Raw genomic sequence first — 22,793 nt, forward strand, 5'->3', positions numbered from 1 at the left:
TGATTGCTGGAAGTGAAGATAGGGTCGAGAGTATGACCTGCGATGTGGGTGGGGGAAGTGACCAGTTGTTTAAGTCCGAGGTTGGCGAGGTTGTCCAGCAGGGTGGTGGAGTTGCGGTCGTTGTTCTTTTCAAGGTGAAAGTTGAGGTCTCCCAGAAGGATGTAATCTTTGGAGGGGAGCGCGTGTGGAGTGATGAAGTCCGTGATGTCTTCGCTGAATTGTGCGCGGGGTCCTGGTGGTCTGTATAGGAGGGTGCCTCTGAGTGTGGTCTTGGGGTCGATGTGGATCTGGAAGTGAAGGTGTTCAGAGTTGGCGAGATTGACGTCTGAGCTGGTTGAGATGTGGATTGATTTTTTATGGACGATAGCGATTCCTCCTCCTATGTGGCCGGTACGGTCCTTGCGTGTGATCTTATAGTCTTCAGGGATGGCAATGGTGATGTCTGGGGCGGAGGAAGCGTTCATCCATGTTTCTGTTAGGAAGGCGACGTCTGGAGAGATGGTGTCTAGTAGATTCCATAGGTCAATGGCGTGCCTGTGGACCGATCGGGTGTTGAGAAGGATGCATTGTAGGCGGGTAGGGTCGGGAATCTGAGGTGAGAGCGCAGCGGAGTTGGTGACGGTACCGATGAATTTGCAGGAGTAGCATGAGAAAGGTCCATGGGTGTGTCCAGGAGCGGCTTGGACGCAGTTGGTGGAGCGGCCGAGGTTGAGGGCTAGGAGGGTGGTGGCATCGTAGGTAATGCGGGAGGGCTGGGCAAAGCGAGGGCCAGGGGGTATGGCGTGGGCGCGGTCCAGGCGCGGACGGGCGTAGACGGGCTTACCTTTGGCGCGACTGGGGCGCGGTCGCTGCGCGTGAACGCTGCGCGCGGGAACAACTGTCATATATGGATAGTGGAGGGGGAGGGGCGAGGGCGTCTCAGCTGGGAGGCGGGGCGGGCACACGAGGACGACAACAACAAACAAAATGGAGGCGGAGGGGGGAGCACAGCGGAGCGCTAGAGGCAAACGCGCTGACAAAGTCTAAACAGCAGTAAGAAATAAACAGAGCGCAAATGAAGCAAAGCGGTAATCAAGCGCACAGCAGGCGAAATGAAATGGCAATTTTCAAAGCAATCAAAGCAATGCAGCGCTACGATACCAGATGTCTGCAAGGGACACTGGGAGCGACCACTCAGCCCGTGAGAGAGGAGCGAGTCACGGCGCCTTCAGGGAGCTGTTTCAGATGGCCTTCACATGGCCTGTGGGTCTCCCAACGTAATTCAGGACCTACAAGATCTCTCGTAAGCTCACCTGAGCAAACGTACTCTCTTAGATGTGTGTTTCGACGGACCTCTGGAATGTGTGGGGATGGGGGCTGTCCCATTGTACCCTTCTACGGTGTTAATATAACCTAATATGTAAATTCTGAGCTGGAAAGTACCGGAGTGGTTGCCTTAATCGTGTTATTCTTCACTTTTGATATTAATGTACTTTCACTGAAATGTGCGACTCCACATTGAAAAGAGGGTATAACTTTTAAAAATGTAGCGCTATACTCTGAGAGTAGATGAGAGTAAATTAATTTTAAGCAAGATAGAATTGTGCATGTTGAACTGAGGTGCAGCCTTTTATTGAGCTAAGATGGCTGGACTGGCACTGGTTGAACCAACTTGAGCTTTGCTTTGCTCTGTATGTCCAGCGAGTGGAGAATACCAGGTTAGCGGGCTGTGTGGACGAGAGCCGCCAGCGCATCAGACTGTGCGAAGAGATGATCCAGAAAATACAGATCGAGCTGCAACAGCGCCAGCTGCGAGGAGAGATGTGGATGGAAACTTTCAAAAGGTGGGTCCTGTGAGTTGTCACATCATGCATTTCCATAGCTGAGCATACATGTTGGGACTGTAGGCGTTACTAGAAACCTCTGTGGACTCTGTGTGGCTGCAGATATTGTATAGTTCTCTGTCCTCCCTTGGTATGAGTAATTTGTTTGAAGTGTGAATTAATTGAAGACGCTTAAGCTCTCTGGGTGGGGCGGGGGTTGGGGATGGGGGGGTGAGTTAAGGTTTGAAGGCACAGACTAGGAGGAAGATCTGAAAAGTTTCTGGACAGTACAAAACTGCCAGTTTCATTGTGTGCAGTCTTACTCCTCTGGCGAGGGGGGGATTGTAGATGTTGAAAAGGGTGGGGCTCGGGGAGGAGCCCTGGGGCACTCCACAGCTTATCTCTGTTGGGTCTGAGAGGAATGGGGGTAGTCTGACTCGCTGGGATCAGCCGGTGAGGAAAGAGTGGATCCAGTCCAGTGCCTTGTCATGCATGCCGGCGGTCGTGGGGTCTCATGATTATCGTGTGGTGGGAAACTGTGTCGAAGGCGGCCAAGAGATCCAGTAGGATGAGGGCTGCAGTCTCGCCCCGGTCGAGAAGGGAGCTGATGTCTTCGGTGACGGCGAGAATTGCTGTCTCCTTGCTATAGTTCCTTCGGAAGCCAGATTGGGAGCTGTCCAGGCCATGGTTTACTTCTAAGAAGGTGGGGAGTTGGGCGTTGATGGCTTTCTCTGTGTCCTTGGCTGGGAAGGGGAGGAGGGAGATGGGTCTGAAGTTCTTGAGGTCAGTCGGGTCTGAGGACGGCTTCTTCAGCAGGAGGTTGATCTTGGCGTGTTTCCAGCCATCTGAGAAGGTGGCAGTTTCAATAGAGCAGTTGATGGTGCGGCAGAGCTGGGGGCGATGGCTGCTCTGTGGAATATGTGGTACTGGCAGGGATCCGTCAGGTCCCCTGAGTGGATGCTCTTCATAGTCTTGAGTGTGTCCTCTGTGAGCGGGGTCTGTTGGGGTACAGCGTGTTTGCGTACGGTGGTGGCGGGTGAAGTGCCTGGGTCAAAGGTGTAAAAGCATTCGGAGATCTCCCTGATCTTGTGGTGGGAGAAGGTGCTGAGTTTGTTGCAGAGGGAGGGACGTCTGTGGTCTCGCTGTTGGGCCTGGCAAACTCCTTGACAATGGCGAAGAGTTCTTTGCTGGCGTTGGTTGGCGTCGATTCTCTATTGGAAGACTGTGTGCTTTGTGGTTTTGAGAAGGAGGTGGTGTGCATTGATGGCGGATTTGATAGTAGCGTTGGTTTCAGAGGTTTTGTTGTTCCTCCATCTCTTCTCAAGTTGTCTGCAGGTGCATCTGTATTCATGGAGGGCAGGGGTGAACCAGTTGACTCTCTTGGCGTGTTGCTTGCCAGGTCTTTTGTTGAGGGGTGCCAGTGTTGTCATTGCAAGATGCATCGGTGGAGGTTGCTTGCTGCCGTGTTGGTTTTGGCAGTGGGAGTCTACATAAAGTTATTCGGTGACCTTGATCAAGGTGCAACGGGAGGAGAATAAAGCAGATTGTGTACAGTGGGTGTGGTGAAGGCGAGATGTACACAGTGGTGGTCGATCCATGAGAGTTCAGTGGTGTGGCTTTAGCTGATGTTCCTGCTTGCGAAGAAGACTGAGTCGAGCGAATGTCTGGCTGAGTTGGTCGGTGCGGTGACTAGCTGCTTGAGTCTAATGTTGGCGAGGTTCTCCAGTAGGGAGGCAGTGTTCTGGTTGCTGGGGTTGATCATGTGGAAGTTGAGGTCTTAGAGTAGGATGTAGTCTGTGAGTGCGATGAGGTCTACGATGGCGTTGATGAAAGGCAGTCAGTGGCCGGGGGGGCCTGTATCACCGGAGGACTGACTGGTACGGATGGATATGATCCGCTGTTTTGAGGCTTCTCTACTATGCAGTGTTCTTAGCAGTGCAAAAGCGGAGATTTAGAGAGTGCACCTCAGTTGCTGGAGTTTAAATATTGGTGCAGAGATGGGTATGTATTTGTGTGTTCAGGGGTAGGGCAGGCTGGGCGTGTAAGTGTGAGAAGTTGGCCTGGCATATGATGTCCACTATTCTAGTGGGCACCTTGCACCAGTGCAAACGACCCTTATTGATGGTAGGTTTAAAGTCAACCTTCTAGAAAGCTATCCTAGAGGTAGCTGTGGAGAGCAGCCTTCAGGCTAAGACTTAGAACGAGTTAAGCAGGTTGTTTTACCAGTCTATAATCTCTTGAATGATCAAATGAAATTCCACCACACAAGGTATATCAAATGTATATGTATTTATTCTAAACACAACCCCTATGGTCTCTTTATGATGTCAGAGGTAAAAGTACAATACAAGGAACTTAATTAGCATACGATAAGTTGCACAGTATACGTTATGCCCTAGAGGCCTCTCAAACCATATACTAAAATAGTGGTATAAGAGCCACGTGAGGTGTAGAACCGCTGGGGCAACCAGGAACCACCCAAGGTAGGGACACAGGAGACCCACGGGGGCCGCGTGCAGTGTCTAAACACAGCTGCGAATCACCATTGATCAAGTTACAATTTTAAAGATTAAGGGCACTTGGAGGTGAACTACGATGGAACCCTTTTAGAGTAGGACACATCGAGAGTCAAGACCCACGGAGCACCGGAGTACTCGTGTTACCTCACCCAGGGAAGCCGGGTGCATAGGTGTCTTTTGGTGTCTGGTTTCGTCTATTCCAATGGAGAGCTGGGAAGAAATGCTGCAGGCGACCAGAGGAAAAGTGTCCGGGTGGATCCAAGGGTGGATCGGAGATGTGAAGAACCTAAAAGCATAGGGGACCGAGTCTGGGTCACTAGCCAGTGACCAGGATGGCGACCGGGAGATGCCAGCCGATGTCTGGTGTTTTCAGGTGAAAGAGGTGAAGCTCGACTCTTCAGCCACGAGAACCAGGAGGCGTCGACGACGACTAGGAGCTGGATTCGAGCTGTCCCACGAAGGAAGTCTAGTGATGCAGCATCGGAATCCGGATTGGACCAAACAAGCCTTGGCAACAGCAACCCAAGCAAGATGACAAGATTGGTTTCGTTTTAGACCAGCAAGGTCTGAGGGACTACTCCTTTGGAGGGGAGTCAGAGCACATCTGGATCAACCAGGAAAGCTCAAAGAACAAAGGGTTGGCCTTCGTGGGGGCTCTCTAGCCAACTGACTAGGAACCGCGAAGGAGCCTCGGGCTGCGGTGAAGAAAGGGGACTCACGGGTCACTCGTGGAGTGCTGGCCTCTGTATTTCGGTGCAAACGGTGCTCGGGGCAGGGGCTTCAAATACTCCAATGCACAACTTCGGGATACCTCGGGATGTAGGTGCAGTTGCAAAAATGCAGGATGTCCAGGAGTTCCGGTCCCACGTCTCTTGTGTCAGCTATGGGTCTCCGCTTTGCTGGGATCTCGGGTCAGCCTCAGATGTCTAGAAGTCCGTGTCCTGTGTCTCAGATTCTTTGGGATCCGGCGGGAGCCTCGAAAATGCAGAGCGGCAAAGATGCTTTTGGTGCCTGTTTGGACAGGGTGGTCACTCCTTGACCACAAGGGAAATTTCTTCCGTCTTCCAGACGATATAGAATGGCGAAGGTCTAAGATATATGTTGCAGAGTTTTGTCCAGAATAATCTAAAGTCCTAGGGACTGGGTTCCTACACTTACACTAAGTTTAGGGGTTGGGCTAACTCTAGGGTCCCACCTATGGGAGGACCTGGGGAGTGTGTGTGGTTACATCCCTTCCCCTTTGTCCAGTTTCACGCCAGAGCTGGGGCAGAGTGCCCCAGCAACCGGTTTGAACTGGGAAATGCATGGAGCACCTTGTGTGCACCAGGCAGTGTCTGAAAAGCATTCACTGAATGCAACCCACCCTGCCCCACTACACTAAAGCATGTCTGGGGAGGTGCTGGCACCTCCCTGGACAGGAAACCTATTGTCCGGGCCTCCCCTGCGGAGTTTCGTCCAGCAGCAGGAGGGCAGACTTGTGTCTGTGGCAGCAGCATCCATTTTTTGATGCTGGGGCTCTGTTTAACTTTAACCGGGTATACCAGTGTGTACATGTCTTCTCACTCTAGAAGGGTGGAATGCTACCCCCGCCACCAGAACTGGCGGGAGGTAGTAATCCAAAGTGTTTGACACCTTACACAACATGTTTTGATAAATCCAAACCAAAGTTAGCATTAACCGCGAGGATTATAATGCACTTAAGAGTATATGGTATGGCTATATCATAGAACAGCTATAAGGAGATATTTCCGAAAGCTGCAGAGGGGCTCAGCTCATGCTAGGACACCCTCTCACACAAAACTAAGCACTCTGCCATCAGGATTGTTAAGGCCTGCCAAAGGAGTGACTTATAGGTTAATATGTGTCTATATGTAAAGGTAATTATAGGTATACTATATCTAAGTAAGGGGTGCTTATTCCACCTTACCCAGGCTGCAAGTGCAGACCTGTGGTGCCATTTTGGAAAGCTGCCCAGGGGTGGCATAATACATGCTTCAGCCCCTGGTAGGCCTTTGGGGCACCTATGCCCTGGGTACCTAAGGTACCATATACAGGGACTCACAAGGGTGACCCAGTAACCAATCTGGTATGTACCTAAAGTACATGGTATCAATTTAGAGGGGGAACAGCTAGGCTGTGGTCCTGATTAGCAGGGCCACAGCCATACTAAAGTCGAGAAACTAGTGAAACACAGCAAAAAGTGGGGGTAACCATAGGAAGCAGACCCTACAGTAAGTACTAATTCAAACGCTCTAGAGCCTTATGTCTGCAGATCGACTGACATCTGAGCGATTTTTTTTGGGACCGTTTTACAACTTTGAATGCTGTAGAATGGATTATGATGCAAACTTTGTGTGGGATGCAATGGTCAATAGTCACTGTAAGGTTGGAGATGTCAGATAGTTACTTCTCTCCTCTACTGTATGAAATATGCACACCTAGAAACAGGGAACGGAATAGTTTCAAACATGCCATAGAATGCACAGATGTCTGCCTCTCTATGGTGGCAATGTGAGGCGTGTGCATGCTACTGTGAGGATGTCGCAGGGTTAATGGGTCAGCGTGTGCCAGGTTGAGGTCCTTTTGATGCTTGAAAATTATTCTAAATTTAATTTTGCCCTGAGTATTGTGAAAATGCATGTTTTCAGTAATTGAACACCTAGTAACTGCTAGATTGCTAGAGAGAGTTGGTGCATTATTGGAGTCAACATGTGTTTCACCCCTTACTTTGGCATGCAAGCCTGGACCTTCGTCAAGGCTTGTGTACTGCTTTCATAAACCACTTTGGTTTAACTTTCTATCGAAGGTCATTAGGATCCTTTTTAATCCAGAATTAAGGCGCCTGGCTTTGTAAGGCACTTGTGTCAGCAAAATGCCTTCACATGTTTGTGACCGAACCAAGACTGAAGGCATTTTGCCGAAACAAGAGCCTTAAAAAGCCAGGCGCCCTAATTCTGTATTAAAAAGAATCCTAATAACATTAGAGTGAAAAGGTTTGTGCAAGCGGTACACAAGTCTTAAAGCGCCTGGGCTGAAACACGTGTTCGCTTCTTATCCGTGGATACCTCATTTGAGCTACCATCAAAGATGTATGGAATATTGATGAAGAGATAATAAAGCTAAGTTCATCTCATCTTTGAAGTATTCTTTGATATGCACAACTTGAAAAATACTGGGAACATATTGGAAATATCACACACTAACACATGTTTAACTGCAAGAGAGAGGGTGTAGGCCCCACCCTCAAAGAGTGGGGGTAAAAAATCCATAAACAAACTAAACTATACAACACCAACATGTCCAGTGAGGTGCCACCCGTCAGCTGATGTTGCAGACTGCTTTGAGTTAGGGAACAATACTTGGTGGGTCAGTTCTTACCTGATTTTGAGAGGTTCTAGTAGGAAGTTGAGCAAATCCACTCCAATGGTGTGAGGTTTAAAATCTATTTTCCAGGCATCTAGTACAGCGTGCTTCTCCTTTACTGGAGGGGTGATCTGATGAGAAGTGCTCTGGTCCTCTCTACCAAAGCAGTGCCCGGGCAGCACAAAATGTGGGTTCCACCAACTTTCCCAGAGAGGTCTTCAGGATTGCAATTAAGAAGTTGCATATGTTTTCCCATCCACAAACTCATCTGAAGGAGAAACCCTCATGCCGCAGTGATGCTGTCATGGCAGATGGCAACATTCATACACCTAAAGATACTACACTTGTACACAACATGAATACCACATGCACATCACATCATGATTAGGAAGTGAAAGACCCCGGTTATTCTAGGTTGGAGGGAACTACGTGACCTTGGATTCCACTGGTGGGGAATAACCTAGAATAACTCTGGAATGACCGTACTCTGCAAGTCTGGCAGCAAAAGTATATACATAACGTTTGTAACAAATTGGAGTACTGGCAACCTCCCAGATGAATGAGAGTATTTCCCTTGTTTGACTGTCTGACTTTATACTTCTGTTTCTTGTGGTCGGCGTTCTAGCGCTGAGACCTCTGGTATGCATGCACTTTATAAGTGGATCCTAATCAAACTGTCGTTGATTCGACTGGCTTCTTCCTCAGCTGTTCTCTTGTTTTTGTTTTAGGGATTCTGATCTCCTGCAGCTCCTGGAAGGCTTGAGTGGGATTCGGCTTGTGTCGGTCGGTGAACAGGATATTGTTTTGGATGTGCAGGATCCTGGCGCAGTCCAGCAGGAGCATCCGCTAAAGCCCCTCAGGATGACCTTGCGCTGGACCAAAGATGACAAACTTCAAGTCCAGGTGAGAAACTCAAGGACGTGTTCCTGCCTTCCTACTGCCAGCCCAGGTTCCCTCCACTCACCTGGTCTTGTAGCAAACAATGAATTGTCTTTCTTGCAGATGTTGTTGTGAGGCGATCCCCAACGCTTGAATAGTGTTTCGGCTCCCTTCATTCAACAAAGATTGCATTTTTCTCAAAGCATTTCTACAACCCTGTTGCCCCGAACCCCTACTTCCCCTCCATCATCCTCCATCATCCTTAGTTAGTAGCAGATTCCCTTTGCCTTGCCTGCTTTATAAATACATGAAATAAAAGTTTAAAACGCATTGCATGTGTCTCTGGCTCAGCCTCGTTTATACATTAACCCACTCGCTGTATAAATGTATATAATTGTTTTCTGATAGACACTTCTAACCGAAAGCTCCTCATCTTCAGAATATTCTCCATATATCAGACTGGATCCAGAAACATTTCATAGTAGTGCTTCTGCATGCCTCTAGGCAGCAGCATTTGGATCCGTGTAGGCTTCATTCAGCCCCAGAAGACAAGAGCAGAGTCGCATATAAGTGCCACCCCTGCTTGCCATTATCCGTTTGTTTCAGGGCCTTTGAATAGGGTTCCGGAGCTCCGCTCCCACTGTGTGTCTTTTGATGACTCCCAAAACTAACTCCAGCGTTAAAAAGAACAATGTTCCATCCTAAAACCACGGGCTTCAAACCATGCCACGAATGCAGAAAACAGATACGCGTCATTGACTCGCATGAGGTGCCTTTGGTGTTTGGGTTCGGGGCACAGCTCGGTCGTGCAATGAGTGCAATTCAAGATGGTTCAAATACGGCCTGAATAAGTTATTGATGCTGGTCTTGATGCTACTGGTTGTAGTGAGCTGTTGGCACCCTTGTGGTACTCTTCATCATGCTTGGATGCAATCCTCACATTTCTGAGAAATGTACAGGTCTGCCTTAAGGCTATGGCTTTGAATGGCTCGCTTCTATTTGTCAAAATAGCCAATTCTGCCTTGAAATGCTTCAGGGAGAGTAGACAGATTGCATGCTCTTCCGCCCCTACTAGATAGTGCACACGCCAGTTCAGTATTTCCCGGGACTGCTGCAAGGTGTTGTGGTACAGGCAATGCCAGTCTCCCCAGCCCACTCTACATCCACCTCAGTCCTTTCGGGGGTGTGTATCTGGTACCAGCACGCAGGTCATCCTGGGTATCATGCCTCTCGATCCTCAGCCTCCCTGGGCAATAGCCTCCAAGCTGCTTCAGCTTGCCAGTACATGCGTATGTACATGAGTTCTCCTGATAGTACAGCATGGTTATGACCTTCAGTTTCTTTTGCACCTCCCTCCCGAACCAGGACAGCCCCTGTTCATTCTAATGCAGAAGGTGCGAGTCCATCGAGGGGGTACCTTACTGACTAACTACTCGGGTTCTGTCTGCCCTGGATCCAGGCAACTGGATGTTGATCTTGGTCCTTCTGGATACGTATTTTCAAACACTCCTCCTGCAGTCCCGTAGACGTTATCTGCTGTTCCAGGTAGGCCCTTCAGCCTCATAAGTGCCCCTCAGGTGTTCATAAAAACGATGGCTGAGGATACCAGTTATACCCTCCCTCAACAACTAGATGTTGAAGGCGGGCTCGCCGCAGTCCGTTATAGTCTATCTTGAGATATCTGCGAACCTGCTGGCATTGTTTGGGTTCACAATTAATGAGCCAAGTCGCACCTTAGTAAGAGCAGTTCTGAGGCTTCTTGGCCTGTAAGTCTGGTGCATCCTGTTTGCCAATTGGCCCCAACCTGTCGGATGTCATCCAGGAGGTGACTGCATGCGGTCAGCAGTGGTGATGGCTCCACTGCAACTGGACAGAAGGGGGGGGGAGAGGTTTAGGGTGGCACGAGATGTCAACACTTTTGCATGTTTAAGTTCCTAGAACTCTTGGCAGGAGAGGCATTCTGTTCTGGAATGTAGCACAGGACTCCTGTACACTTTCTCGCCTCTGCCCAGTGGTGGCTGCTAGCAGCAGTGCAGAGGGAAATAATAAAAAAGAAATAACACCTGCCACTCCCAGTCGCTTCTATGCTCCTTTGCTCCCTGCAGCCACACAGCACAGGCTACTGTACTCTGCACCCAATCCAGACGCTGCTCTCATGCTATTACTCTGCATGAGAGCAGCGCCGGGATTGGCACGAGTGGGTGGATTTAACTCTCCCTCCGGCGCATGGAGTTTTCTCCACCCAGCTATACAACACAGCTGGTTTGGAAAAATCTAAATATGCATGTTGGTTTAGCCGGCCATCTTAAAGTGCCCACCACTCCTCCTATCTGCTGCCCACGGAGGATGGCTCCGCCGCGCCCTACACCCGCGGCATCGACTCACTCAGTCAAGGAATGAAAAATGAAATGATAATATTGTTTGTTCATTTTATTTTTCATTTGTTGGCGCTGAGCACTGGGGCGACGCTCCTCTGCCTCCATTTCTGAAGTCTGAAGCTACCAGCCCCAGGTCATCCTTGTAGCTCCAGATTGGAAGAGGCGAGTGTGACATTTAGAACATCTGGGCATGTGTCTTTCTCCCAAACAGGTCACCGCTCTGAGAGGATCTTGTTAGCCCATGGCAGGCCCACATATGAACCGTTTTCGTGGCAGCCATATGTATTTTATTTTGGGGTCCCAACTCCATCTCATGAAGCCAAGGGAAGAAGCTTGCACAGATTCATCTGGGGTGTTTGGGGGGGCTGCATAAGGCTGGGTGTTATCTGTGGCAGAAGGGAGATGTCCTCAGGGAAGGGAATTTGTGTTTCATCTTGATTGAACAAGGGTTGTCCTATGCTTCTCGTTGTGTAGAATGAGATTATTCAGTGATTTGTTCAAGGAATTCCCTGGATGCCAAAAGAGAAATGCCCTTCTCTTGGAAAGCCCTGCCGGCCCTGTGAGTTTAGAGCAACACACGCTCTGGTCTAATTGCCAGAGCGCAAGGGGAACCTTGGGTGCCTTCATTCATAACTTGCCCTCTGTGTCAGTCACTTGGACATGGGCCATCCCACTCCTTGGGTCTGCCCCGTAAGCGATCTGCAGAAACAGCAAGCCTTTGCTGCAAACAATTCAAATTGGAGTTGCTCTTGCATTACAGGACCCACCAGCATAGGGCCTCTTAGAGTGATCTTGTTCAGCTTCAGAATAATTCGACCTGGTCTCTTCAGATGCTGTGCAGTCGCTTGGCGTCTCCCTAAGCAAACTCTGCTGTACATGGAGGTTCAGTTCACACATGTTTGAGGGAGACGGATGTTGGATAGAGAGGGCTAACGTGGAACTGTCTTGTTTATTGGAGTCAAGCCATTTCAGATTGGTTTCTTTTTGTTTCCCTCTTCAGACTGACAGCACGTTTGTCACCCCGGCTGATGCCATGCTGGAAGAGCATGTCCTGGATGTCAAGATGGCCGTACTGGAAATGCAGAACACCTACCGGAGCCAGGCCCGGCTACTGCAAGAGCTGGATGGACTTCAGGACAAGTAAAGATAGTAACATCGCACCTTGACCTCTTATCCCGCGTGCGTGCCTGCCTGCCCTCCTGCCTCATCCAGCAAGCCATGATGGCTCTGGTCACTGCTTTAGGTCAAGGGGGTACAGGGTACCTTGTGGTCACTCCATGACATACTATTACCTGTTAATTTGCTGCCAGTGTGTTAGGGACTTTCCCTTTGTAATGCACAAAACGTACACTGGCGCTGTCAACTGGTCACGGGCTGCAAGCTGTATTCTTGTGCTAGACAGGCTGCCAGAAAATGACTAGCCTCCAGGGGACCCACGGAGGATACTGTAGCCTTTACAGGTGCCCTGCCCAAGGTAAGCTACTGGTGTCACCTTGGGATTTGCATAAGTTAGGCTGCAGCTTTTGCTTGATGTGCAGGGGTTATGCTGTAGTTTTCTCAGTGATGTACAGGGCTAAACTCTACTGTGCAACATCTTTCTGCAGCTGTCCGGGGTTGTGCAGAAGGTATGCTACAGCTGTCATCTGGTGACATCACAGCTGCATCCTTTGGAAACCTTATTGTAGGCAGTGGTGCAGGTCGCACACCGCTGCCACTAATATTCAGTTCAGGTTGGCAGATAATGTTGTATTGAAGGTAGTAAGAGCGTGCTAAGCAAGGGACCGGTCGTCCTTAGACTAAGATGTTGCTTGGGTATAAACTGAGAGTCTCACACTTACCTGCATCCTCTAACAGTGTGACCAGGGTGGACGAGGGAACTTATCCCCACTGGGTATAAAATGAGGGAGATTCAAATATTCACTCTTTTAGAAGAAGTGCCCTCCCACCGTTCTCCTCGCTTTTGAGATCGGGATATCCAGAAGCAGCTGGGAGTTTTCTCTCCGGCGACTCTGCTTGATGGTTTCCATTTTCTCTCAGCAGCATTGAACTCTTTACCATGACCATCCGCCTTACTTCCATGCTGCATGACCTGATGTACACAAGCAGAGGCCTCTTTTGAGTAGGTCTGAAGGGAGGAGGGTACAGTGAGTGTTGTGTGGTTGTAAATGATTCCTGATCCCATCCGTCTTCCTTGGTTTGTTTATCTTCCCAGGATTGCTCAATTTGAACTTTAACTCTGTCAGGAACAACGTTTTATCCTTCAGATTAGAAGTGTGAATGTGTTCTCGCACATCCTCCCAGACTATAATACACATCCCGGCTCCCTGCAATATCTCCCACGGGAAGAACACAGATCAAGATGAGGTGCTTTATTCTTAAGGTGCTTCATGCATGTATCTCAGAACCTCTCTCAATGGTCTGTCTGCCCATCCACCCATCCTGACCTCTGATATCAAAACGTCTGTGGCAGGTCCCAGCACAGCCCAAGCTCCTTACCTTGACATGCTCTGCAAGACTAGACCAAGACCTCTTCCAAACAGCTCATGAGTAAGTGGCCCTCAAACCATTTTAAGTCCTACACCACCTCCACAGTTCAAAAACCACACTTTCGCATAGCTTTTTGGCCAACTGCCTAAGACCCACCATCATATAGGCCAGTGCCCCATTCCTTGTACACTCTCTCATCAATACTGCATGTTATCATTACTCAGGTGGTCTCCCTAAAGAGTCGGAAAAGACACCACCTGGCAGTACCAGTACCTACTTGACCGCCTAACAAAGCCATGTACCTGGTGCTCATCTGCAATTTTTCCCCTGTAGCCTTCTCTCTATCCAAAATTGTCTTTGGCACTATAATCTGCATGCATCACAGCAAAAAATATCACATTGAGTTATGCTGTCTCCTTTTTATAGAATAGCATGGCAATCGCAATTCTTGTTGCCTTCTTCTGTACCCCTGCTGCCCAGGGCTTCTCCAGCTGGAGATGTGATCTGCAGCGCATGTCACCGGAATCTGAGGTCCCACCTGAAATGCCACCTCTCCTCTCTCCCACATTGCAGGTTCCCCGTAGACTGGCGTCCAAAAGAAAGGAAGTTGCTGTACTTGAAGGGCAGCGTGGTGTGTGTCCTATTCATCGATCCGGGATATCCCACCAGCGGGGGCATTCAGTTGCTCTCTCTCCAAGGCTACACAGGCTCTGTGGACGTCCAGCTCTTGAAGGTAAATCCTCACACTGGCTCTGAGGCACAATGTGCAGACTTCTTGAGTTTGGAAGATCTATTCCAGAGTCACATGGGGTAATCAGCCTTATGGGTTATTTCTCATTTGCTTCTTCACTAAGTTGTATGATTTGAAATCTATTGCCACCATCTTGGATGATCTAGGAACACTTTTGTCTCCACCAGGGCTTTATCCTCTTAAATACTGAATTGCTGTGTGATGGTCTTCGACTGTCCCATTTAACAGGGCCATATTAGTTTATTTACATTTGTCTCCCCAGAATAGAGGATCTCTGAAGTAGGGTTACTGTCGCACTTTGATGACCGAACATGGTGTTTCCAATCCTCTGCTTTCATGTTGCAAGCTTATGCATTCTGGGTTGTGGTCTTGTTTGCTTTCATTGAACCTCTTGGACTGGCCCACTGAACAGTGATTTATACATTAAAAGTCTGGTGCTCGAAAAACTCTCCTGATGCTGCAGTTCAAGGTGGCAACCCTACTCTGGGGCTACATTTTGAGGGGGGGGGGTTCCACCTCCTTTGTTCAGTTTCTTGCAAGTATATTGATTTTTTTCCCAATATGTTTGCTGTTTCATTTTTTAAATAGTGAGGCAATTTTCTGACCAGGTCTATTTTGCTCCAGGTTTATCATTATCACAGTTGGGAGGGCTAATATGGTTGTTCTGTTGGGGCACTCTGGAGCAGGTCTTCTGGTCGCCCCATGGCTTCAGGAGTCAGCACTGCCTTCAGGACCTCCCCTGTGGGCATGCTTTCCTTAAGAACCCTCTGCGGTGCATAACACACAGCCTTATATTTACTCCAAAATACACCTCTGAAAGCATGCCCAAGCTGAGGACATTTCCTTCTGACTCTTGTAGCCACCACAATAATCTTTTAAAGCTGTTTTGTCAACCAGCCCCCCATTCCCATGGGTGGTGTCACTTGGGGAAGGAGGTCATGTGATATTCAAGAGTCTCCACACAGCAGAAGTTGGATCTTTCTCAGGGAAAGCAAAAAACAAGCAGCATCTGGGATAACCGTGCTCTTGGTGCTTCTGTCGAGGGCTCTGGGAAACTGCAGTGGTGGGTCCTGTGAGTCTGTTGATACAAAGCAGACTGCTCAGATGAGGATCTTCAGGTGTAAAGGCAGTCATCATTCCCAGGTTTGATTCATGGCATCTTTATACTTAATTTCGAACATCATTAGTTTCTTCTTCATTTGTAAAAGACCTAGTGTTTGCATTGTACACAAAAGCTCTGTCTACAGCCCTTATACAACAAACTGAAGGACAGGACAACCACGTGAGCTTTGATTCCAGCATATTGATGTGCTGGGCCCTTATGTGTGACCACGAGCAGTAATTTTAATGTAGGCAATTTGTCCATGCTTGGTTGGATACCACGAAAGGCTTCTGTGGAATGAGATGGGGCTTTTGCATGCATTCCCCTACAGGGTAAAAGTCTCTTGGTGACAGTTTTTATTTTAATAATCAAGTTTATTGATTTTTAAAACAAACCACAAATTCACATTGGCAGCAAAAACAAGCACAGTGTCTGGATAATGTACAACCGCATGGAAGATGACAGAGACCTGTAAATCAATCATAAAAATAGTCTTGCTCGAGATTATCATGATACATATGAACACACACACACCTCTCAGGACAATAGATTGAACCATTTACCCCAAATCTTTCAGAATAGTTCAGGGCAGCCCGGTCTTCAAAGGGGGGTTCTTCTTGAGTTCTGCACCAATCTACCCACCCAGTTTCTACCTCCGTACAGTAGGGGACTTGGCCTTAGACCATAATGCCGCAATGTCACGTTTCGCCACTGCCACTGCAGTCCCAAGGAAGCACTTGTCGGCCCGAGAGCCATCCAGGCTACCGAACACACCAAGGATCAGAAGTAATGGGTCGTGGGAAACCGTCCATCCAAGGGTCTGTGTAAGTTCCAGTTCCACCCCCGCCCAGAATGGTGCAAGGACAGGGCATTGCCAGATCATGTGAAAGAAGTCAGGTGGAGCGTGATTGCATTGTGTACAGGTCGGGGAGGGCTGCACTTGGTGACAGTATTTAGTGGTCAAAGGTATGATAGTCACTGACTTAAAGAAGACATCCATGAACATGGAAGACTCTTAGTGAAGGGACCTGGAGGTGGTGGATGTCATGTACCATTATCAAAGATGCAGTGACTTCATCCACTTGCTTCACATTCTCCAAAGACCAACAAACATGGCATCTAGAAAACTAGTTCTGTAGAGCAGTCCTATTCGTCTGTTTGAAAAGAGACCTACACTATCCCACATTCCTGGGTCAGCACTTCTTTCGTTAGGAGCCCATGGCTGCAACATATCCTATCCTGGAACTCTGAAAATTGAGACCATGAAAAAAAGATACATCTGTTTCACCACTGATGCTGGTCCCCGGGAGTTTACTGTGCACTCTGGACCTATGCCTTGTGCACGTCGGTGCCCTAGAAGGATAAGGATGTCTGCACTTTATGGTGTTATCACCTCTATCTGTTTCAGATCCTTACTAAGATCATCACCAGCTGTGATGGCATTTGAATGTTTCAAGAGAACTTCTCGCTTGGTTCCAAGCCAAGCGAGTCTGCTAATGTGAAGTTTTGGTCCCGGAAGCTCTTAACTGTCCACCTAGGCAATGTTGCCGAGTAGTTTCTGAAAATGCTGGAGTGAAGCTCCAGTTTATTAACTGAATTTGTCACAACTGGGTCAGCAGCTCACTACCAACCGCATTGAATGGGGCCGTCTGGCTTTGGCACCAACCAATGGAACTGTAGTTTTGCATACTTGTGCCCAAGTTTATTTGTTTGGACTGGACAGGCCTCATTTATGTACCCCAGACCTAAACCAGGCATGATTAAAAAATATCAAATGAGGAGTTTGTCTTGCAGTTGCTTGGGAGATTGATAGAGTGCCCTCCCCCTCCCACCTCTCCCCCTGCTACTTTCTTGGGGAAGCTGCCAGAATTGAAAGTTTGTAGATTGCCCCAAAAACTGACATAGGGTGAAAGAGTAGAGTGCGGATACAAGGCACGGCTGTACTAAAGTTTGTCGCAATGAAGATTCATGCAAAATGGAGATATTTATTGAGGCCGCAAATTGGGCACATATGATTGCAACATCAACTGACCTCCTTAATGCAGTTCCCCTCAGAACGTTCAACCCATGCCATACTGGCCTCCCTGCGGTGTAGAGTGTGCTCCTATGTCTGTAACAGTACATGAGACTGGACAAGCATGTGCCTTCGGCCTCACTCCCTATAGACCTGTTATCCCTTTCAGCAGTGCCAGAAGGGGTTTCTTTCTCGCCCAAAGTACGAATGACGGGGGCTACAGCAGTGATTCCTTTTTTTTATTTTTTATAAATTTGTTTATTTTATTTTAACCTTTTGACGTCTGTGGATCCCCCAATTAATGATTATTGGAATCCTGTGCCCCCCCCCCCCCCAATCATTACAGTAATCCTGCCCCTGGAATCATTATTGGATTCAAAAGACCCTCCCACTGATTCATTACTGGAAGGTGGGGACCTCGTCCTCCGCAATTTCTATGATTTGAACAGCAAAAAAGCACACGAGAATGCAGAAACAAGCATTCATCAAACAAATACACAAATTATGAAATATTTTATTTAATTCACAAACAGCGGGAATGTTAGAGTTTTTTCTAAATTAAATTTAGGCCACCCTGCGTCCGTACAAACTTGTTTGATGCACTTGCCCTGCACCTGCGAGTCAATCTGAGGGTAATAACTCTGTTTCATTAGCTCCAATTTTAAGTTCATTCAAAATTAAATACATTTTTAATGTTTCAACTGACATTTTGCTTCTTCATTTATATACACTTCATTAGTCAGCAAATAATTCATTTTTTAAGGAGTCGCGGCCCACCGAGGTCCACGAACCACAGGTTAAGAACGACTGAGCTACAGTATAGAACAAAGGTCACTACACTGGACAGGTATTCTTTTTTTGCAGCACCGGGCACAGACTATGATTTTTCAGGCACCGGACCAGGAGGGCCCTTTTGTGGGTTAGAGTAGTGATCTAGTGTGGGAGGGAGTGATCTTGAGTGGGAGGGTTTAGTGGTCATTGATACAGTAAGCAAAGTAGATCATGGACCACATAATGTCTGGTCAAAGAGCTTCAACTCCAAGCTGATTCCCCTTTCTTCCTTTCTCTAGCCGCCTCAAGCGTCACCAACACTCTGCAACTGGCTGGTGTATCTCAGCTCCAACTCCGAGATCTGATCATGTCCGTCTCTGAAAATGAACTTCATGCACCCACGCATCAAACGCCAGCGACGGAGGCTCCATTGGTGTCCAATCGAAGAGTGACTATGAGGATTGACACCAGCAGGAACCGTCTTCTGGACTCATGGTGTGCACCCTCTTGCTTCCCGAAGGGCTGTCTTGCACCCAGCCTGGACGTTTTCCTCGTGGCATGAATCTAGGCCTACAATTGGTGGACACAAGCTTTCCATCATAGGAAGCAGCACTCTCTCTGCCTTGGAACTGAACTCTACCTGTTTTGGTTTCTTCATTGCTGGTTTTTGGCCTCAAGTGTTTTTTCCGTGGATTCCTACAAATGGAAATGAAAATCTCGGTGGATCTTTGCAGGTAAATCAGTGGAGGCCAAATGAAATTGCTTGTCTGTGTCTTGTTTCAATGTGTTTTTTTGTATTGTTTTGTATGCTCAAATTAAATTTAAAAAAATAATTGTAGAGTGTCTGCTTTCTTTTGTTACCCTTAAGTACTCTGTTTTTGAACAGCAGAAGGGGCCAATTCACAATATGTATTACAACCGTAAGTTGCGTCTATGGCCGCAAAGTCAAGCTTGTCAGTTTGCAAAGACCAGTTCACAGAATCAATTTTTAAGGAATTTTCCAACTATAAATTGCTGAATTGCTCTTGCAGATGTGGAAGTCTTCTCAGTTGGAATCCCCACTTTTGTAACTAAGTATAGTGTTGGAAACAGTGGTGTTCCTTGGGACCTAGTGGCAAAAATGTTCTGACTTTGTGATTGCTCCAAACATGTCTAAATATTTATGAACATTCCCTTTTGAATTCCCTACACTAAATGCAAACTTATTGTCCAGACCAAACACCTTTTAGAGTAGGTTTGCATTTAGGGTGTACAAGTTTGGGGAAGTAGCATAATATATATATTGAAATGCTCAGACCCCAAATGTAATCCATCAGGTAGTTCATCTGCGAAAACAATCTGCAAGAGCAAACTTACAGGACAGACATATCTCCTGAAAAACGGACTCATTGGACGCAAACCGACACCTTAAATTCTGCTATTTATTTTTATACATCTTCAACCGTACCCCTTGAGACTTTTGTGAGTCTAAAAATGTGCAAGTCTTTGAATCTCGAAGGGATAAGTATGTGCCTTTTAGGTTTACTTTGTTTTTGTGAATCGACCCTTTGGTGATCAGAGAAATATTGCAACTCTTGGAGGGTTCGGCCGCCTAGACTACCTAGAGGCCTGAAGCCCATCTACTAGGGTGTCTCGGTAATGGGGTAATGCCTGGTAGGTGTGAGCGTTGGGCGCCATTGATGGGGCAAGGAGACCTTGAGATGGGCAGCTCACTGCTCGCTCTTCTGTTTCCCTCCGTATTGAGTTGAGTTCTGCACTGTGAGCCCTTCACCCCATCCCAGCCTTCTCCCTCTGTGACCGCCAGGCTGGTTTGGCCTAAAGAGCTGCACTCTCCGCAGAACAGGCAGCCCGGTGCCCGTGGGAGAGCACCGCCTGCCTAATCCAGGGTGGGATGATAAGTGTACGAGGCCCTATCCCGCTGCACCAAGGGCCAGGTTTATCCCTTGATGCGTAATGCTCCTCTCCATCCATAAACGCATACACCAATCTCCCCTCCCCCACAACTCCGATTTATGGGTAAATGTATCGATTCGGCCTGGAAGGTGGTCGCCTTCCCAGAGTTTTATGAAGATCAGCACTAACACTGTTCCATATAAGCCAACATTTTGTACTTGGTAAGAGGGAGATTTTGAAGAAAAAAGAATCTGGGGAATTGATTTTCCCCTTTGACTTGCATTGAAGAGGAGAAGGTTTTAGGCGGGAGACTCCTAAGGTGAAGCCACTTCGGGCTCAAAGAATCCGGAGTCTCCCGCATGGATTGCGACTGTTGGCATGTACGCTGTTCAACACAAGATCAGGAAATGCCGGAAGAGTTACTAGAAAACAAGGGGAACTGAACGAGAATGGCGCAAAGCTGCCGCCAAGTACATGAAGATGGGGGGAGCAAGTAGTTAGTAGGACACCAACTCAAGAACAAATCGCACAGAAAATACCAAAGAATCCTTACCACCACAGTAAAAGCCTGCCAGGTCGGGCACACCATTGTAGGGCGCTGGAAGAGCACCACACCTGCTGTATATGCAACCATCACTGGAGTATCTAAGACGGTCACTGCCTTGGCCTGTCCATGAGAGGATCCTGAAAGGATCTGCCATGATACAGCCAACTATGGTATGGCTTAGCAAGGTGACCACTGCGACCCCCCCCCCCCACCCTCATCCTATAAGTTGTTTCACTTTTAAAGGCATGACCAGGTTTTTTGATGTCTCCCTTCCTTACAGGGACCCTTAGACAGCGAGAAGAACACAATCTGGCCAATAACCTAATGTGTCAAGTATATATGGAACTAGTTAAGGCTGTGCTCTACAAAAAGCACAAATGGAACCAGTATGGCCCAGTACAGAACTTTAGCCCACACGGTTCCTAGTGTGTGTTAATACTAAAACAGGCCCACGTGCAATTTGTATTTACGAAGAACATAAAGTCCAGAGGGGCTGGAAACACAGCAGCACAGAAACCAGACCCTTGGAGCCAAGGAAGGCCTCGACCCACTAACACCAGTCGCGAAATGCCAGACAGGGGATCTGAAAAGGACAAATGTGTGCCAAGATTGAAAACTTGTGTCTAGGATGGCACCGACGCTATAGAAACCAGGCTTGGGAGCAGCCACCCTAAAAACCCAACCCTTCCAAGATTGACGTACATCTTCTACAGGAGTTGGGACGGGGTTGGGCCATGTTGCGGTCAGCGTAGTCTCCAAAAACAGCAGTCATTGCAATACTGGACAAGTGCCAGGTGAAGTGACCAAAGCCCCCCACCCCCCCCCCCCCCCAACAGCAGTCACTCTCGATAAGGTAGGAGTCCCCCTCATCCTTCCCCTTCTCAAACAAGTGCTACTGTAGGCAACACCTCCCCCTACAAACCCTTACACCTACATGCCTGAGGGCCAATGAAGGTTGAGCACTCTTTCATCTCTTAGCCCCCACCCCATTGTTTACTGAGACCATCTATTGTGTAAACCCAAAACTACAAACTACATTTGCCTGCCCAACAAACCAAAGCGCCAACAGCCCAATGAATTGCAGAAAGCTGCTGTATGCAAACGAATCAGTATTAAATGGCCGCCTCTGCCCATCGCACGCCTCTACAGGGACATTTGTGAACGGCCGTCATGGAGCAGATGAAGGCCCTTGTTACTGGTTGGGCAGAGTAGGGGGTTATTTGTCACATCTGGGATGGACCAATCCTCGCAGGTGAGGCATTAGCTACCATTGTGAGTTTCCAAACTTGCAAATGAGGCGTATCCTGAAATTTTTCTCAATGCATACTGCATGGTCTGCCATTTTTACGGATCTCGAGTATCAGGGGAAAACTGCAAGGGTATGATAATTATCACACAACTCATAATTCTGATCCATGGGTAAACCAGCATTTTCTTTGAGATCAGCATAAAGCCCTGAGCGTCTATTGAGGGCCTTGATGTATGTGAAAAGAGCAGTGAGGTATGGGACCCCAGTGAGCTGCCTGGTCCCGTCCATGGTGCCAGCTGGCCGCAGCCGGCCTAGCTCCCCTCACTGGCTCCTCTACCAGGGAGGGGACAGATGAAAACAAAGACAGGGCTCAAAGAGGATCAGCCTGGATTAGGGCCGGCTGCCGAGGGGGTTGGTGAGACTGCTCCCATGGCAGGATAAATCTCTTGGTTGGCATCGCCGCCGCCCCTGCGACTGCAGGGAAGGGGTACCAGCATTCTTTATAATTAAGGCTCCCTGTTTTCCGTTTTTACAGATAAGTACAGACGGAAAACATTCATTTTCTTGTCTGTATTTTTTTTTAAATGTGGATAAAACCAGAAATTGGGTTGATTTTTGAGTAATTCTAAATACTGTCTACCATGACTGCCAGCCATGTGCGGATTGATAGATAAAAGGAGTAAAAGAAAGGAATTTTAGTAAAGCGGATTTAACAGCAGTAGATATGCACAAGGCTGATACTGAAATGTGCATATTTTCATCTATGTGCACTGATTTATCTTCTGCTGGTGTTCACAGCACTCAAGCCTGGCAGACATTCAAGCATGAGTGCATATTTATTGGTTAAATGAATGTGGAAATATACTAATTTCAGCTTAATTTTTCCCCGAAACCCAAAATAAATATGAATAAATACAGATAAAATTAGCAAAAAATAAATATGGCTGAATACAGACGAAAATATCTAAAAAATAAATACCATAAAACCGGGAGCCCTATTTATAAAGAATCATTACCTTTGAATAGCGCCACCTTCAC

General features: G+C 47.8%; 1 protein-coding gene across 1 annotated transcript in view; it reads left to right on the forward strand.

Annotated features, from left to right (window-relative positions):
* ZWINT (ZW10 interacting kinetochore protein) overlaps positions 1-18,899 on the forward strand; it is a 62,361-nt gene extending 43,462 nt beyond the window's left edge. The window contains exons 6-10 of the mRNA XM_086942342.1: positions 1,681-1,823; positions 8,413-8,587; positions 11,942-12,081; positions 14,002-14,161; positions 18,366-18,899. Coding sequence (XP_086798468.1) covers positions 1,681-1,823; positions 8,413-8,587; positions 11,942-12,081; positions 14,002-14,161; positions 18,366-18,431 — 684 coding nt within the window. The 3' untranslated portion in view covers positions 18,432-18,899. The remainder of the gene's footprint in view (positions 1-1,680; positions 1,824-8,412; positions 8,588-11,941; positions 12,082-14,001; positions 14,162-18,365) is intronic.
* The last annotated feature ends 3,894 nt before the right edge of the window (positions 18,900-22,793 follow it).

Source organism: Lissotriton vulgaris, chromosome 10 (assembly GCF_964263255.1).
Source record: "Lissotriton vulgaris chromosome 10, aLisVul1.2, whole genome shotgun sequence".
Lineage (NCBI taxonomy): Eukaryota > Metazoa > Chordata > Amphibia > Caudata > Salamandridae > Lissotriton > Lissotriton vulgaris.